Source organism: Phaenicophaeus curvirostris, chromosome 2 (assembly GCF_032191515.1).
Source record: "Phaenicophaeus curvirostris isolate KB17595 chromosome 2, BPBGC_Pcur_1.0, whole genome shotgun sequence".
Taxonomy (NCBI): Eukaryota; Metazoa; Chordata; class Aves; order Cuculiformes; family Cuculidae; genus Phaenicophaeus; species Phaenicophaeus curvirostris.
Window position 1 is genome coordinate 51,344,735 of NC_091393.1, and position 17,588 is coordinate 51,362,322.

The following is a 17,588-nucleotide window of genomic DNA, read 5'->3' on the forward strand; positions in this document are numbered from 1 at the left end:
CGCTGGCTCCGCCCCTTCCGGCGGCGCGGGGAGGCGAGGGGCCGGCTGGTCCGCGGGCGCAGGATGCTCCGGTCCCTCTGGAGCTTCCTCAAGCGGCACAAGAGAAAATGCCTTGCCCTCGGCACCTTCCTGGGCGGTGAGTGCCCGGCAGCCGCGACGGGGCGGGGCTCGGCCTGGGGGAGCTCGAGGGGGCAGCCCGGTACCGGCCGCTGGCGTGACCGCCGGCCCTTCGCGGCCTTCGGGCGGCCCCTCCGCCCGGCTGGGGGCACCGGACGGGCCCACCGACCGCGGCCGGGGGAGCTGAAGCGGGGGGGGTGCTCCTAGGCGGGGAGGAGAATCTGCCCATCGTCCTGTAAAGTTGTGAAACGCAGGGATTCGAGTTGGCCGGGGCTCCTCGCGGCGGGGTTGTGCGTTGATTTGAAACAACGTTTAATCGTGCAAAGCGCCGGAGACGTTTGTGTTACTGTTTTTAGGACAGAGGGTGAAAGGCTGCGCTTTCCGAAGTGCGTTGAGGCGGATCGTACGATGTAAACAACAGCAGACGCAGAACTTTACCGAAGAGGAGGATATACGTTTATTATTGATAGCATCATAGAATAGTTTGGGTTGGAAGGGACCTTAAAGCCCATCCAGTTCCTAACCCCTGTCATAGGCAGGGACACCTCCCACCTAAAAGAGGGCATCAGGAAAGACAGAAAAAACACCAGCACAGGCTAACTGTGCTGCTAAAGCAGCACTAACAGAGATAAGACCCCAGAGGCTGGCGTGCTTCTCCTCCGCACTGAGGAGGGCAAGGACGCAATGCTGGTGGCTCAGCTGGACACAGGGAGGCTGAGCCTTGCAGGGGCTCACAGAGTGGTTACATGTTTGCAAATTAATTATTTAAGATGGTAGTGGCTATTCTACCTAATCATATTCTTGCCTAAGTATTGCCTACTGCACAATCAGGATAGCAGAATAATTCGAGAATATGGGTACGTTGTTGTCATTGCAGCTTGAACATCTGGTGGGGGATGTGAAGTGCAGGCTGATTTCTGGCAAACCTCCTGTGGAAGTCTGCAGCATATTTCCCTAAGACCTTTTACTTTACCAAGGATGAGAACAGGATTCCTGGAATTCATAGAATCATAGAATGGTTTGGGTTCGAAGAGACCTTAAAGACCATCTAGTTCTAGCCTCCCTGCCATGGGCAGGGACATTGAATTGTAAAATCATTAGGGTTGGGAGGGACCTGAAAGATCATTTAGTTCCATCCCCTCTGCCATGGGCAGGGACACCTCCCACCAGCCCAAGCAGCCCAAGGCCCCATACAGCCTGGCCTTGAACACCTCCAGGGGTTGGGCAGCCACAGCTTCCCTGGGCAACCTGTGCCAGTGCCTTGCCGCTCTCATGGTGAAGAAATTTTTCCTTATATCAAGCCTAAATATGTCCCTCTCTAGTTTATATCCATTGCCCCTAGTCCTATCAGTACAGACTTTGGTGAACGGTCCCTGCCCATCTTTCTTGCAGGCTCCTTTCAGGTACTGGAAGGTTGCTTCGGGCCATTCCTTCTCCCTTAAGGCTCTTTTGTCTAACCTGTAGGATGGTTGAGTTCTGGTAAACTCCTCCTTTCTTTGCAGTTATTATCGGATTATTGTTAGTTAGAATTGGATTTACAATGGCATCTTGGTTCTATCTCTCTGTTTAATAATAAAGTGCATATGTGTGCAGCTGGAGATTAAATACCCTTGAAAAGGTACAGCCATGTTTTTGCGTGCTCGGTCATCAGCTCTACTCGTGTCTTATTTAGATGATGGAACTAAGTATTACAGAGTTACTAGGGAAAGCTTGTATTTGTTTATACCTCCTGTAACTTACCGGAATGATGAGGGCTACTGCGGTTTGGCCGTACATTTTGCGTTGTGTTCAGATGAGGTCTCTTTAAAGGTGAATTGTATACATTTCTGACTTGCCTTGGTTGGTGTGTCCTCTGCATCCTTTCATTCTGAATTCCTTCTACATTTCTCCAGACTTCCTATTAGGAATAGGCACCTGGGCACCTGTGTGCAATTTTAACATTGCTGCTTTTGTTCGAAGCCAGAATATTTGGAAGTGTCTGAATGATTTAAGATAATCATCAAAATCTGCTAATTTAATAGCAGAAATTGGAATCTGTACCTTGTGTGTCTGTGTGTTGGGGTTTTTTTAAGAGCTGGAGGTGCATTTTCTGAGAAGGAGGAAATAACAAGAAAAATGGGATATCAGAGTTTAATGATTTTAAGTCTTTAATCTCTCATCACGTGCCAGGTAATGTGACTATTTGATGGTTGGTTAGATGATACAAAAGAATCTTATTACTGATATAATATTTTATCAATGTTCTGTTACGAAAGAATTATTGCACTGAAGTCTGAGTCAGTTGGTAGCCTTTCCTCTGTTTACTGAGATTCATTCTTTGTATGTTGTCAGTGGGTGTCATGCTTAGTCTAATTTCTGTCAATCCCAACACTGCAACAGATTTTTCTGCATCTAAAGATACAAAAGTTAAAAAATAAGAAACCAAATGCAGGGAAAAGCACCTGAAGTAGGTGTAATTTCCCTACAAACATAAAGCAGGGTTAAGAAGATCTCAACTTAGCAAAGACCCTGTACAAACCCTTTCTGCATAAGTCTGGGGTTTTTTTTAGCAATATAAAGTAAACTGCATACTAAAAAGCCTTGCATCTCTTCAAGCAAGCAAAATCTAGAGTTTTGGGGTCAAACCCACTCCAAATATTTAAGTAGAACAAGAGCTGGCATGACAGATCTGCAAGGGTGTTTTATGTTTGCTTTTTCTTATTGGACAGGTAGATTTACCTTAAAGTGGTTTCTGTCTCACCATTCAGTGTTCAAACCAGATTTCAGTGGCTGTTACAAAATGGATCCCTGTTGAAATTATCTTGTTGTAGCAGAAGAGCAAGTTCAGAGTGTGTCTGCAATGTATGGTTCTGATTTCAATCCTGAATAAATTATTGCTCAGTTTCACCTGTTGCAATCTCTGGCTTGCAGAAAGAACTTTTCAGTTCAGAAGTCTTTCTGCTTAGCAATGCAAATCGTTTTGGTTTGTAAGTGAGTGCAGGGCTGTTAAATAGGTTTTGGTGTAAATTGGTGGTACCAAGAGAGATGATGCTTTACTGCCTTCTTATTTAAGTGTATTTTTAAAAAAAGAAGTCAGTTGCTGCATGGCTTACTTGTATGTAAGGGCAAGTCACAACTTGCGGAGCTGTCCATGTGTTTGTGTCAGCAATGAAATTCTTGAAACTGAAAATTTTCCCATGATTTTTTTTTTATTCTAAGGCACGTATGGTAGTGAGAGTAAAGGTTACACAGGGTTGTAAAGAGGTTTCCTGAAAAATTGATGCCTCCTGGTTACCTATCCCACCTTCTGCTCATCTCTACGTTCCACCTGTGAAGAAAGGAAAGGGCTGAGGGAGACATGAGCCATCATTTGTGATGTGAGAAATATCCTACCTGTTGAGGCCACTGGCATGAATATGTAAGAGTCTGCACATTTTGTAAGCTACCTAGATTTAGGTGGGAAGAGACTATACAGTGCTACACAGACTAATTTGAGCATGCTTACCCCAAGTCACTGTTAAAAAATTAATGAAGGTGTTGCTTCCATAGGATAGACCCTGGATGTTCCCCTGGTTCTTGTAGGACAGGATTGTGGTTTAACACTGGCTGACAATGAAGCACCACACAGCTGCTCACTCACACTCCCCTCCCAGGTAAAACAGGGGAGTGAATCAGAAAGGTAAAAGTCTCAAGAACTGAGATAAAGACAGACTAATAATTAAATTAATAATTATAAGGAAAGATGGAGGGGGGGAATAAAGAACAAAGAAAAATAAAAAAAAACCAAGAAAGGACATACAGGAAAGTTATGTAGATGGAACTTCATAATGCAACTGTTCAGCGGATTAGACACAAGTAAAACGTTTCTGCTGCCACTTTTTGCAAACTTCTATCCCATACTGAGAGGTAAAATTGGTTTATATTAGCTATTGTAAAAAGTTGATGTTAAGTTTGCTTGTCTATAACAGGGACTTTCAAAATGTCAGTTCAGCTGACTTGACATGGCTTTTTCTGGTCCTGCTTCTAACTCCAGGTGACAGTGTTTTCATGTGGTGCGTTCAGCCTTCTTAGAGGCCTGTGTTATTTTCAGGTCTTCTGAATTAATGCCATGTGTATCAATCTAGATACACAAGGTGATTCTAAAATAAAAAGTGAATACATGTGCAGACTAACTCCCAGGTGGTTCCTTGAAATGTCCCATAAGCTGAAGACTTGCAGAGGTTCTGATGCTGTGTTCAGGCGCAAGTAACTAGTGGGCAGAAATTCATTGTCATAAAGCTGACAAGAAGAATAAGACGTGCAGTTAGTAACAACCTGCTGCTGACATCCAGACTTTTTTATAGTTCGTTGAGTTTAAGCTGTGTGGATGGGGTAACTTTAACTTTGTTAACATCTACTGCATGGCATTCCCAAAGATTAAGGTGATACTGGAGTGAATAACATCTGTTAGTGATGGGTCAAAGTTACAGCTTAGTTGAGGGCAGGCAGAGATAAAGAAGACTCATAGCAGCTGGTGTTGTGTCATTTTAGACAATTGTTTGGTTTTGTTTTTTTCTGGAAACTCCTTGTTAAATCTGGATGACTGCTAATGCAACTTTGGACCCTCATTGAGGCACAGCAGTTCTTAGTACAGTGTAGTTACACAGCTTTACCAGTCAAGTATTAAGGAATTAGCTGTCTCAGTATTAATTATAAAGGTGCTGCTCCAGCATATCACTCAAGGGCATGCACATGATTCTTCTTGAATTGCTTGCTTGTCTGCCTATGTCATGTTCAGGAAGAGTCTGTTTTTTTGGGGTTTTTTAATATACTTATGGCGTTTCTGACACAAAGCCTGGAATTAAGACTTATTCTGGAGAGAAGAAAATAAAGCAGAAGTTATCGTATGGGCAAATGACTGTATGTGATTGTAATGTGAAAACTGTAGTGGGATAAAATGATAGGAAAAATCTTGTGTTCAAAACTTATTTGCTAATACTAAAAAGAAGTAGCTCTTTCAGTATGTTAGCTGCAAAAAAACCCAGCACCAATACTCTGACAGTTGAGTTCTGAGTATGTATTCTTGGTAGGAATTGGTAGGTTTTAGAGAAAAATAATCTAATTTTTATTTATGAAGTCTCATTTTGATTAACTATTTATAGTGGTAAAATTGCATTGCTGTGTATATTGAACCATTAGTATTGAAGTTTGCATCTAATGGGGTGACTTCCACATGGCAAATGATCAGTCTGCCTAAAGGCTGAGGCAAGAGAGTGTGACTTCCCTGTTTTTATTTCATGAAGCTTTTGGGAAATAAGTGGATGTGATTGTCATTGTTCCAAACTGGTCTGGCTTGTAGTTGCTTATTAGGAAACATAATGCCAATATAAATAGCTGGATTTTTTTGTAATCATAGATATTGAGGTACAAAGTTGAAAGCTTTTTGGAATACTGGTGATAATTTGGAGAATATATTGAAAGGTTTTAGTGACCTAAAAAACACAGTCGAATTCAAAATCTTTGAGTTTTTGGGGGGTGAGGGATAGATTTGGCTTATAAACATAGTTTTAAAACTTCCAGCATTCAACAACTGTAAAATGCCTCATTCATTCATATATTAGATTTGAAATGTGAAAACTGAACTTTGAAAGAAAAGTTTGTATCTCTGCATTTACAACTTCTGAAAGTGCTGGGTGGAAAAAAAAGAAAGAATTGATACTTGAATTTCCTCTGTATGCCGTTATTGACTTGGCAGAGTTAGAGTTGACAGTAAATGAGTTTTAGTACTTAGTAGATTGCTCACTGGTGGACAGAAGACAAGCAACTTGTACAATAGTGTTTTCTGCTTGGGTTTGTTCCTCTCTTATTTCACCCTCCCCCAGCTTTTGCATGAGAGAAAATGGGAATAGGTTGTTGAGCACCTAAATAGATAACAGCTGGTGCCAGTGCATGCAGGAGGCTGCAAATGAACTCAATACACAGGAGGCGTTATGAGAAGCCCTGGCTGGAAGGGGAGAAACTCCAGCAAAAGTGCTGAGGATAATCTTAGAAGACATAGTGGTTTCTTGAGGGATGGCTTAGAAAGGGGGCTGGAGATTAGAAAAGCGAAGAGGGCTGTGGGGAGCCTGGAGGCATCTCTGAAGCCCTGGTGGTGCAGGAAGGGCAGTTGGGGGAAACCCTGAAGGGGGGGTGTATGCTAGGGGAGAAGGAAATGGAGAGCAAACTTTTTAGTGGGTCTTTGTGGAAGTGGAGATTTATAGTAAGAGCGATGAAGGGTGATCTGATCCTCGAGGGTATGAGAGTAGGAATCAGGCATTGGAAGAAATCAGAGGGCCACAGTGAAACCCCACTGAAGATAAGGTTCCTTCTATAGATGAGTTTCAGGACCAAACAAAGGAAGTGTCGGTCTGTAACATTTTTCTCTTGTGTGATTTTTAAGACTTGAGCTTTATTTTTAACTTCTATTAAATTTAGAAAGGTATCTTTGGTGAAAATTTCATTTTTATTAAATCTCCAGAACTGTGTTTTGGGTTTTTATCTGTTCTTTGGTTTTGTTACTCTACGTTTTTTCTCTTCCTAGTATTTGTTTCAGTCTCTCCAGCACTAGGCATTGCAGTAGTACCTAAAATGCCTTCTTTGAAAGGCAAGATCTCTATTCTCAGGAAGCTTTCTTATTCTAGTGTGAGTCATCACCCTTGACATTTTAATTAATTTTGAAAACTTTATTTCCAACTATTACTTTGTCAATCAGTTTTAAGATACTCAAGACCCATATATCCCCAAAATTCTGTTATGCACCATTATGGTTTAAAATCAAAGAAAGGGACTAAAGGGTCCTCCTTCTTTTTTAAAACAGCTTGTAATATGAAAATCTCTCTGTAGGAGTCTATCTACTGGGAAAATACGGGCAGAAGAAAATCAGAGAAATCCAAGAGCGAGAAGCAGCTGAATACATTGCCCAAGCGCGAAGGCAATATCATTTTGAAAGTAATCAGAGGACGTGCAATATGACAGGTAAGATAAGGAAATAGCTATTGTTCTTGATCCGTGGAAGTATTTGGGGATTTATACTACACATTGACAGGATGGAAGAACAACAAGAAATGTAGGTGAATTCCAAATCATAGTTAATACTTATGCAAAATTACTCAATTTATGCACAATAAAAACAGAATTTGAAGAACAGAGGATTGTAGGGATTTCTAGGGATCATCCTAACTCTTGGTTTGACTATATCCATCTATAATGCATACAAATAGGCAAGCAGGTTACAATTGTTTGTCACTTCAAGACCCTTTGCATACTGCCCTAAACTGCATGGAGTGTTGAGGTGTGAAACAGTGCCCAGATTCAGACAGTACTGAATTTACAGCAGGGTTTTATTTGTTATAGCACATTGTTAGTAAGCTACACAGAGCTTGGTGGGTAATTTTTATTTACAAATAAGTAGTACATCAGCTTGTTAGTTCCTCACATTTTAACAGTTAAAGGTACCTGACTGGCTGGGGAGCAAGAAGTGACAGTATTTATGTTACAGCATTGGCCTTTGGACTTTTTTCAGAGGAGATGGTACGATAATTTAACAAAATCATTGTCATTTGTGTAAATATAGGCCATTCAAAACTATTTCTATGAAACAAATTGGGCAGCGTTTTCCTACGCTGTTGAAAATTGCAATGGCTTCTTGGGTAGCTGCAAGTACTTTCTGTGCACTGTGTTTACCCTGACATGAAATCCCCTGGTATTTCATTTTCACCTTTTCCATTTTGTAGTGCTGGGATTGATTTTACTGCAAGGACTAATTTTTTCTTTGTCCTTCGTTGTACAAAGTAGCTTCTCTGTGGCAGCATGCATTCTTGTCAAGATTTTTCATACTTGGTTTTAGTATTTCTTATGTTTTGTGCATGGTTGTTTTCCATTTCCTGTTTCTGTCATATAACAGTAGATTGGACGCTGAACATTCCAAAAGTAAAGGATTTTTTTCCTACCAACTTTCTTTTGTTTGAAGTATGCCTTTCTCTTGTTCTCTTGTTGGCAGAAAGACAAACCTCAGATCTTTGCATTTTTCCCAATGAGAAAACAGTGTAGATTTTCACTAGATTTTCTTCTGGGAGTTGAAGGCACGTACACGCAGATATGATGCAGATATGCAAGATGTGAGTACACATCTGCAGCTAGAGCCTACAAAGACATGCAGGCAACGTAAGGGCAGCGTTGTGCCCAGGCTTCTGAGGGGCAAGCAGGTGATGGCACTTCTGAGTATCCACAGGATTTTCTATTGATTTTTTTTTTGACCTCCCAGGTTTGCCTGTTGAGCAAAGGGATTTAGGTTGTATAACAGCTGTTCAGTGAGAGCTGGGGATAGGTTTATGATGGTTTTTTTTCATATTGACAGATTTTGCTTTTCTTTTCCCTTTAACAACAGTGTTGTCAATGCTTCCAACATTGAGAGATGCCTTAATGCATCAATTAAATTCTGAGAGTCTCACATCTCTTCTTAAAAATAGGTAAGAGTGGTTTGCTAATTATGTTAAAGATCACTTGTTTGATCACAAGATGTGTTGGGGTTCTTTTTCAAATTATCTGTTAATAATATAGAGAGCATACAGAATTTTGGTTCTGTGTCCCATTGAGTCACTAGTCTTAAAGTATCTTAAAATCACTGTGTAAATATTTTGTGACATATTAGATGTATTTTGATAGATATGGCTGGCATTTTCCAAACATCACATGAAACAGTATTCCCTTAAGATGCTGCACCAAGTGCTGTGTTTTTTTGTTGGGGTGCTTTTAAGATAGATAAAGTGCTTACAGGATCTAGTCCTTTCTTAAACAGGACGGAGTATCTTGACTGAGATGTTGATATAGTGTTTGTAAAACTGTTTGTCATCTTATCAAGGTCAGATGTGAACAGTAGTGGAAAATATCCAAGATGAGATTGCAAATGGATGTAAGCTATGAGAAGTAATTTTTTTTTTCCCCTTTTTGAAATAGAACAAATAGAAGCATGTCATACATTAAGAGGAATGCTTCCCTGTCAGAAAACACCTTTGGTTATCTTATAACTGCAGGAAGAAATAGCATATTTTTAAATGCATAAAGTGCATAATAGCATACCTTAAAGGAAAGTAAACTGCTTGGCATCTGGCACAGAGTAAGTGTTATGTAGGCAGTTAACACAGGTTTTCTGACTCACTCTAGACTGGCTTTCTCGTTTACCTCCTACAAACTTATTTATATGGCTATAATTTCAGCTGTCCAGCACTTAATAGATTACCTATCCAGTCATTGTCTTTTTCTCTGTTAAAAAACCTCCCACAGTGAGGCAACAGAATGTGCTACTTAAAGTAGGAGTTATGCCCTGAATGATGTGTTTATAACTGATTATTTGAGAATTTGCAACAGTTAATTGAATATTATGTACCCCAAACAACAAGAAAGTAGGAAATGTTAGTTTTAGTGGAATATTCAATATATTTGTCATAATGATATTTTTACTCAATGAAAAATTTCTCTGAATGAACAAATGATCTTGTGGATCACCAGATTTGTCTGCTGGACTGTGCAGCAGCATAGTCTAAAAAGGCCTGTCATCCTTTGTTCAGTGGGGAAGTTACATAATGCCTTAGTTTATTCTCTGTAGCATGTGTTCTTTTCTCAAAATGTGTCTGATGTCTCTAACTTGTGTGACTAGTTGGAACGGTTTGTGGGGGCAGTGATGCGCATCTGCATTCCAGTAGTCCTAGTTAAAATAGAGGTGAAACGTTTTTATATTATTGCTACAAGTTTCTGAAAACAAATTTTTTTCTAAATGCTGGTTACATGCAATGTCCTGTAAGCTTGGATGTCTGTTTAGACTCTGACTTACAGTGGAGTTTCTATCTTAATGTTTTTGACTTACGCTGAGAAAGTTTTAACTAGGTGTGCTTGAACTTTTTGAACTGAAAAGGTAGAGAAGTGGTTCGGAAGACACAGATCATGAATTAGGCCATCAGAGCTCATTCCACTTTGAAGTGAGTCTCTGAAGACGCTCTGCATTCTTGTACTGCACATGGAGGTATAGATTTTTCTTTCCACTTTGATTTGAGTAGGCAGCTTGACCTTTGAGTACCATTGTTGTTGAATAAACAAATGAATAGATGTGGAGACTTACCTTTAAGACCCCTGCAGATGTATTCTGTTCCTCACATAGTCTGTTATGACTTAATGTGTTATGGATCTATGTTATCCTGTCTTACAGGTGATGTTATGACTTAGGTACTTCTTTAAATTAAAATCTGTTTGCTTCCTTAAATTCAAAGCCTTTTTACATTGTTTTAGTACTTCGAAGAGGAGCAGTGGTAGGTTGAGGGTGTAAGCAGGCTGAAATCTTCAGTGCTCCGGAGAAACTTTTAAGGAGGAAGCAGCACACAAGGCTGTAGATGTTCTTACTCAGTCAGTCCTGCTGAGATAAGGAGGAATACCTGCTGCTGTAGCCTTGCAGATGTTGCGTATCTCCCACTAATTCAGCACTTGACTTTATTCCAAACTTCTGGGTTCTTTTGTTTTCGCTTCTTTTTGCTTCCATAAGCAGATAATGGTTTTCCAAATAAATAAAAGTGAAATGAAAGTTGAATTTTGAGTAGCAGCTGAGTTTTAGTAAATTGCTGCAGATTATGACTGAACTTGAAAACCAAGTTAGGCAATGGTAAATCTTGCCAGAAAGTAGGATAGAGAAGTTCTTATCATGCACAGGTGAATACGGGAAGCCCTACTGAACAGAGGTTTACATTAAATATATGCAGGATCCAAGGCCTCCAAAAGACCACTTTGTATCATCACTGTTTTTTTTCTGACTGCTTAGCATTGTAACACAAAATTGATAACATGTATATGTGACATCACTGAATACTGCATTTATGCATTAAAGTTTCAATAACTTTTTTGTGACTTCATAGCATATTGCTTATATGCTGCTTTCCTGAATGAGGCAAATCAATGTAGATGTTAATCTGCTCTGAAAAATTACAGTACCTAAATAAGCTTGCCATAAAGCACAGCTATTTCATTTACCATGTTTATTAATTGCCAATGAAAATATAATTTTCAATGTTTGATATTTCCATTTGTTTTTTACAGGCCAGCAAACAAGTTAGAAATATGGGAGGATTTAAAGATAATAAGTAAGTGGAAAAGCAAGATTCCATCTGCATATTTAGCATAAATATAAAATGCCTTTCACACCCTTTAAAATGCTCACTTTACACTGAACTGTTGTTTCTGTAGCTAGGAGAGGATGGTGTAACACGTGATGTGGCAAACCTCATCCCTGCCCCCTGCCCAAAATCTCCTTGTGAAGGATTTTTTTGTAACCCTGGGGGAAGTTAGAAGCTCAGAGACAAAGGTGAAAAATTCTATTGGCCTTCATGTTATGCTAACCGAAGAAAACTATTTGAGAACTTCCTGTGCCATCACAGAAAAATTAGACTAGTTTTTCAGAAAGTTCCATACTGAACCTAACAGAAAATGTCCATCAAAAATATAAGCCAGCCCTTACATGGCCAGCAACTTCCTCTTTTCAAGCCTGATAAACGGAACCACCACAGCAGTGGTTATGAACCCTGTAGTTCATCTTATTGTTTGTTGGCTGATACTAGCAGTGGAAGGGAAGGAAGAACAGTGAAGTCAGGTGATGATATAGTGAATACTACTGACCTTTTTTTACTGCTTTTGATTCCTTAGTATCATTTGTTATCCCTGCCACCTCCCTGATTTTGTTTTTCTTTCCTTTTGTTTGTTGGGTTTTTTTCCTCCTTTTTGCAACACATTTACAGATCCTCCTTCTGATCCAGCTCCTTTCTTCCCCTGTCTTTGCTACTCAACATTCATCCATATTTATTTATGTCACTATTTCTAAACGTCCTCCATTGCTGAGTGGCTGGTAGCTGACCCTCATTTGAAGTTTATTTCTTTAGATATTAGCTGCTCCTGCCATTGGTAACTTTTTACCCAAGCTGCTGTTATGCCCTCTGTTTTAATTGCATGGCGAGGGCTAAGGTACTGTGTGCATTTTGTGTTCTAATGAAGAAAGATGATTTGACAGTACATCCTTTTTTCTTCTGGAGCAACTTGTATAATTTTATTTTTTTTCCCCGAAAAAAATAGTGTAATGTGCAAAATAATATAGAACTTGAAATGGGACACTTCAGGTGCAGCTCCAGCACATATTAGACTCATGACACTTTTGAGTATGTATTGTGAAAATATCACGGCAACCAAGGAGAGAAATGTGTATTTAAAAATCGAAGATTTTTGAGGCTTGGAGAGCACTCTTGCTCCTTGACTCACACTTACTTCTTTGACTTTGAAGTTATTTTTTTTTGCCTCTTTTCAAGGTTTCACAAGGAGCATTGTAGCTGTATATAGTACCTGTATGCTAGTGGTTCTTCTGCGAGTCCAGTTAAATATTATTGGTGGTTACATCTACCTGGATAATGCTGCACTCTGCAAAAACGGCACAGTAAGTTTCATGTTTTGTTTCAAAGGTAGAACTTCCATTTTCTTAGAAGTGATGGGATTATTTAGTGAGATATAAAAAGAGCATAGCTTAGGAGTATTAGAATGAAAGCAAGAGTTCGTATATGGGTGGGAGATATGGAAGCATTACTGGAAGTAATGAATGTCGATGTGTTTTAATAGCCTCTAAATTCAGATGATTTGGTGTTACTGTTGCTTAAAAAAATACTGGCAATATTGAAGGATACAGTTTGTCTGCATCTGTATTCCTTAAAGAAGGAACAGCAATGTAAAGTAATATCTTTGTTTTCTTTAATTTTTTTGTGGCACAGTAAACTGTGTGAATGATCCCAGATATGTATGCAAATATATATAAATTCTTAGGTTTTCCTAGCACATAAATTAATTTCCCCAGTTAAATTTTCCTAGGATTAAGGAAAAAGGCTGTCTTTGAAATTTAACTTTGAAATTTAACAAGGCCATCTTCCTTAAATGTCTGTTGGTGGGGCCAAGCAAGGTAGAAGACTTGTTTGGTTTTTTTTTTTCTTTAGGTAGTATATCTTATCACTGCTCAATAAAAGCAGATCAGTCCCACAGTAAGCAAGTACCCGTTGTACAGAGTAAGATTTGCAAATAGTTGGACAGCTGATCTAAAAATAATGGATACAAACTTTGATCAGTTGTTGAATGCCCCTCTTTGATAAGTCCTGCTGAGAGTCAAGGCACAGCATGTCAAGGCAGGTCTGAGAAAAGCTTTCATTAGGGAGGCCAGGGTTGACAGAGGTCGCACTTCATTTTATGAAATCTGAAAAAGCTTTTTTAAAAGGACAAGATGAGTTGGGACTAGAAGCATTTCCTTTCTGTTATTTTTCCAATAGAGAATTGGGTTGACAGGGCCAACTTTGAGGCACTCTGCTGGAGCAAATTGGCATCATGTCTCAGTTCCTGAAAGCTTCTTTTCTGTCAGATAGACTTTGGTTAGGGTTGAACATAAGTATCCTAAGTCTACTTCTTTGGGTGATAGAGGGTCTTGTTTCACCTGCAGTTCAGTTTAAGAGACTTCCCTGTATATGAATAAAAAATAAAAGATTTTTTTCTGTCCCACTGAGGATAGAAGTGAGATCTGTATAGTATTGAAGAAAAGAATGCCAGAGGACTTGGTCTATGGGTTGATGGCAGGAATGGAGTCAGAAGCTACAGAGCTGCATGAGAATGGAGGAATGTCCCTGCAGCAGTTGGTTGTAAAGATGAAGGAAATTGGTTGCAACTGGTTTGAAATTATTTTGCATTGTTCTCTACTGTTGACATAGAACTCATGGGTTTTTTTTTTTCCTTCCCTAGACACCACTAGCTCCCCCTGAAGTTCAGCAGCAATATTTATCGAGTATTCAGCACCTTTTAGGAGATGGTATGGTGCTTATTATGAGCTATGAACTACACTTATAACGTTCTACTTTTTTCTAGACTTAAGCAAAACCTTAGAATAATTTTGACAATTTCTTCCTCCTAGGGCTGACGGAGTTAATAACTATTGTTAAACAAGCTGTACATAAAGTTTTCGGAAGGTAAGAGTCTGTGTTTCTCTGTGGTTCGCCTTTGAGTTTTATTGTGATAACTGTTTCCAAAACAATGAGTTTTTTTAGAATTTAAAAAAGGAAAGCGTACTGACTTTTTCAAAACAACTTTTTATTATATCAGGTTATGTCTAGATTGTGTAACTTGTGAACATGTTATCGGTAGGAGAGCAAAGTATCATTATTTGTTTTGCAATCAACGCTATAGTCCTTTTCCTTTCCAGCATTTCTCTTAAGCACACCCTGTCTCTTCTGGAGCTGGAAGAGAAACTAAAAGATATCAGGAAAGTAGTGGAACATAAAGACTCAGATCAGGTTGCATCTTACTCTCCATTATGTCATTATCTGATGCCAGATGAAGAAAACCCCTTAGCTGCCCAGGTACTTGTTTAAATTTTTCATCTACCTTTTTCCTTCTGCATTTTTTGTTTATTTTGGGGAAGGAAGGGTGCTTAACAGTCCTCTAGTTGCACCACGGTATCTGTGTCTTTAATAAATGGCTATGCTTCCTCCTTCATAAATCAGGTGTCTTTATCTCTTTAATCTTGGCAAAGTGAAGTTGTACTTTTTTCAGATTTGAAAACAAGTGTCATCCTCAGAATATTAGCTTTGAGCTCAGAAACACAGCCCAATTACTGCTTTTTAGCCTGTTAAGTGCAGCTTAACTCGGCTTTAAGCTAAATTGTATTACCATGCGCTTTCTGTACTAGCAAACAGCTGTAGCTGTTTGGTTTTTAGCCTCTTGGATGATGCACAAGGAAGTGATGGTGTGCTGGGGTCCTTTGTTCTGGGCTGGAAGATGAACAGGAGTCAAGAGAAAGGGGTATCTAATCTCAGTTGTAATGTTAATTTCCTAAATTTTCTAAATGCGTTTGTCTCCATCTGCACCACAGGCTGGAGAAAATTCATTCGTGACTTGATATTATACTGGTATAAAGAAGAAACTTAGGCTTCAGCATGTGGCTATGTGCACTTATCCCTTTAACTTACGCTGGTATGCAGGATTTATTTCAGTTTTGGAGGTCAGAAGTGGAAAAAATGCTTTTCTCAATTAGTCTGGTATTTCCTGCTAATACTGTTTCTAGAAAAAAAGATAAAAGCAAACAAAAAAACAAACTACAGTGAACATTTAAAAGGAAAAATAGAACACAAATTATAAAGAATCTGATTTACAGCAATAAATAAATAGATTCGACTTACATCTTGACTTAATTCCATGCTCAAACACTCTTCTATTTCTACTCTTATAGTTGCCAATGGATTTCTTACTAAATAGTGTCTATCTTTGCCTTTTCTAGGCCTGTGGACTCACAGAAAGAGACATTGCTACAATTAAATTACTTAATGAAACTAGAGATATGCTAGAAAGGTATAGAGAAATATTATGTATTCATGTTAAACTCCTCCTCACATCTATCATTTATGTAAGACAATTACCTTCGTATAAAGAGCTGTCAACTTCCATTTGCAAAATGTGACTGCTCTGCTGCATTGAATTTTTATATTCACTAATTGTAGGCTGGGATTTTCAAAACTGAGAGCTCTGAAACTCATTTATTAGAAATAGTCCTGCCTTAACAAGATGACCAGGGTGTCCTTCTCAGTCAGTCCCCTTTATCTCTTCCTCACCTTTTCTGTAGTTATGCAGGAACAGGGGAAAGCTTCTCTTCTGCTAAAGCAGGGTAAATTGAGAGTAACTTTTAGATTTACAGGCTTTGATAAAATGAACACCAGTTCTGGCTTATCAGAGTTTATTTTTAATTCATGGTTTTGAGAGTGGTTGTATTTGTCCTTCTACCAGAGAGCTACTGAAGTGAGGCTTCTATAATAAACTTTGAATAGGAGAAAACCGAGCCAAATGCCAAACTATTCTTATAATTTAGCTGCTAGAGATCTGGGGCATTCTGTGCATAGGTAGGTCCCTTAGTAAGAAATGGAGAAGTGAGAAATGCTTTAGCTTTATCTGGTTTCTGGTAAGCTCGGGGCAGAGTGTATGTTGTTGATTCGTTTGCTGTGGAGGTATCGGGGAGCTGGTCTTTCCGAGGTGGCTATACAAATGGCCTTTTGTCTGTGTCATACAGCATCTTTATGGGAGGGACATCAGTAGCATTGAATACTTGCAGCATTTTTTAGTTGGAAAAAATAATTCCTAGTAATCAAACTTTTTTTTTTTTCCTTCTTTACCCCAGTCCAGACTTCAGTACGGTTTTGAGCACATGTTTAAATAGAGGATTCAGTCGACTGCTGGACAATATGGCAGAGTTTTTTAGACCTACTGAACAGGACCTCTCTCAGAATGGCTCTGTAAATAGGTAAATCTTTTGTTATGGATCTCATATGAATAATGCTTTGGGTTCATAGTGAATCCAAAAAAAGGCTATTGCTTTCCTAGCCTACTTGAAAATAGCCTTCATTCTGAAGTTAGCTTGGATTTTAAACAGTGCAGTGAGTGTTACAAATCCAGAAGCTGAGTTCAAATCCTTAAAATGCTATTTCTAAAATATTAAAATTAAAACCTTGAATAGTAACTGGTTTTGTGTGTGCTTATTTTAATAACTGATGGCTCTCAAAGAGTACATATTTAAATAAAACCAGTAATTTACATCACTTAAATATCCCAAAGGCTGTAGTTTGGCTGTCCTAAGCATGGTTTAGAGATTGATATGGTGTGAGATCATAAACTGGCAATTCTGTTTACCTATACATACATGTCAAGACTCTCTGGCTAAGCCATATTTCTCTTGCACAAGTAGCAAGTGTGAAACTGTAAAAGGAACGCCAAATGAAATTTGCTTTGGTAACTCTCTATATTAAATTAAAGGCTTGATAGGGAAAACCACTTCATCTGTACATTTTAGTTTCAGTCTTTTAACTCTTATTTTTGAAACAGTAATTATTTAGAATTGTAATAATCAGTTTGGCTTTATTAATATCAGAGCAGGTCTAGGTCAATATTTTTTGTTCTTCTCTAGTCTTTCCAGTGTCAGTCTTCCTTTAGCCAGGATAATTCCAATAATAAATGGACAGATCCATTCAGTCTGCAGTGAAACACCCAGTCACTTTGTTCAGGTAAGAATCTTGTTTATGTAAAATACTCAGGGTAAAATTTTGAAATTCATGTCTTATGTTTGATTTTAATAGCACTTCTTTATGTTTAATTTCAGTGGCTTTTTTTTTTTTTAAAAAAAGTAGGAAAAATTGGTGCAAGTTAAACTTCCATAAACTTATATCTTCCAACAATATGCCGTTTTTCTAGAACCTCCTCCCTCTGCTAACGTGTGCAGAGGCACAAATATCTCTCTCGATTTGGTTCAACATGCAGTTCTGCCCATAAATCTTCCTAAAGCAAAAAAATTAGTTAGATCTCTGTGGGAATGTCAGGTGCTTTAGTCCTAATGAATTATGTACTGCAGTAAAACCAGAACATTGTGGATGCATTTAATT

General features: G+C 38.8%; 2 protein-coding genes across 2 annotated transcripts in view; one reads left to right on the plus strand and one right to left on the minus strand.

Moving 5' to 3' along the window:
- Window positions 1-17,588, plus strand: part of PEX3 (peroxisomal biogenesis factor 3) — an 18,429-nt gene continuing 841 nt past the window's right edge. The window contains exons 1-11 of the mRNA XM_069852050.1: window positions 1-136; window positions 6,958-7,089; window positions 8,501-8,582; window positions 11,194-11,237; window positions 12,450-12,574; window positions 13,912-13,978; window positions 14,081-14,135; window positions 14,369-14,525; window positions 15,443-15,513; window positions 16,334-16,456; window positions 17,117-17,213. Of these exons, the coding sequence (XP_069708151.1) occupies window positions 64-136; window positions 6,958-7,089; window positions 8,501-8,582; window positions 11,194-11,237; window positions 12,450-12,574; window positions 13,912-13,978; window positions 14,081-14,135; window positions 14,369-14,525; window positions 15,443-15,513; window positions 16,334-16,456; window positions 17,117-17,213 (1,026 nt within the window). The 5' untranslated portion in view covers window positions 1-63. The remainder of the gene's footprint in view (window positions 137-6,957; window positions 7,090-8,500; window positions 8,583-11,193; window positions 11,238-12,449; window positions 12,575-13,911; window positions 13,979-14,080; window positions 14,136-14,368; window positions 14,526-15,442; window positions 15,514-16,333; window positions 16,457-17,116; window positions 17,214-17,588) is intronic.
- FUCA2 (alpha-L-fucosidase 2) overlaps window positions 14,520-17,588 on the minus strand; it is a 15,789-nt gene continuing 12,720 nt past the window's right edge. Inside the window, exon 7 of the mRNA XM_069852048.1 lies at window positions 14,520-15,225. Within this exon, the coding sequence (XP_069708149.1) occupies window positions 15,214-15,225 (12 nt within the window). The 3' untranslated portion in view covers window positions 14,520-15,213. The remainder of the gene's footprint in view (window positions 15,226-17,588) is intronic.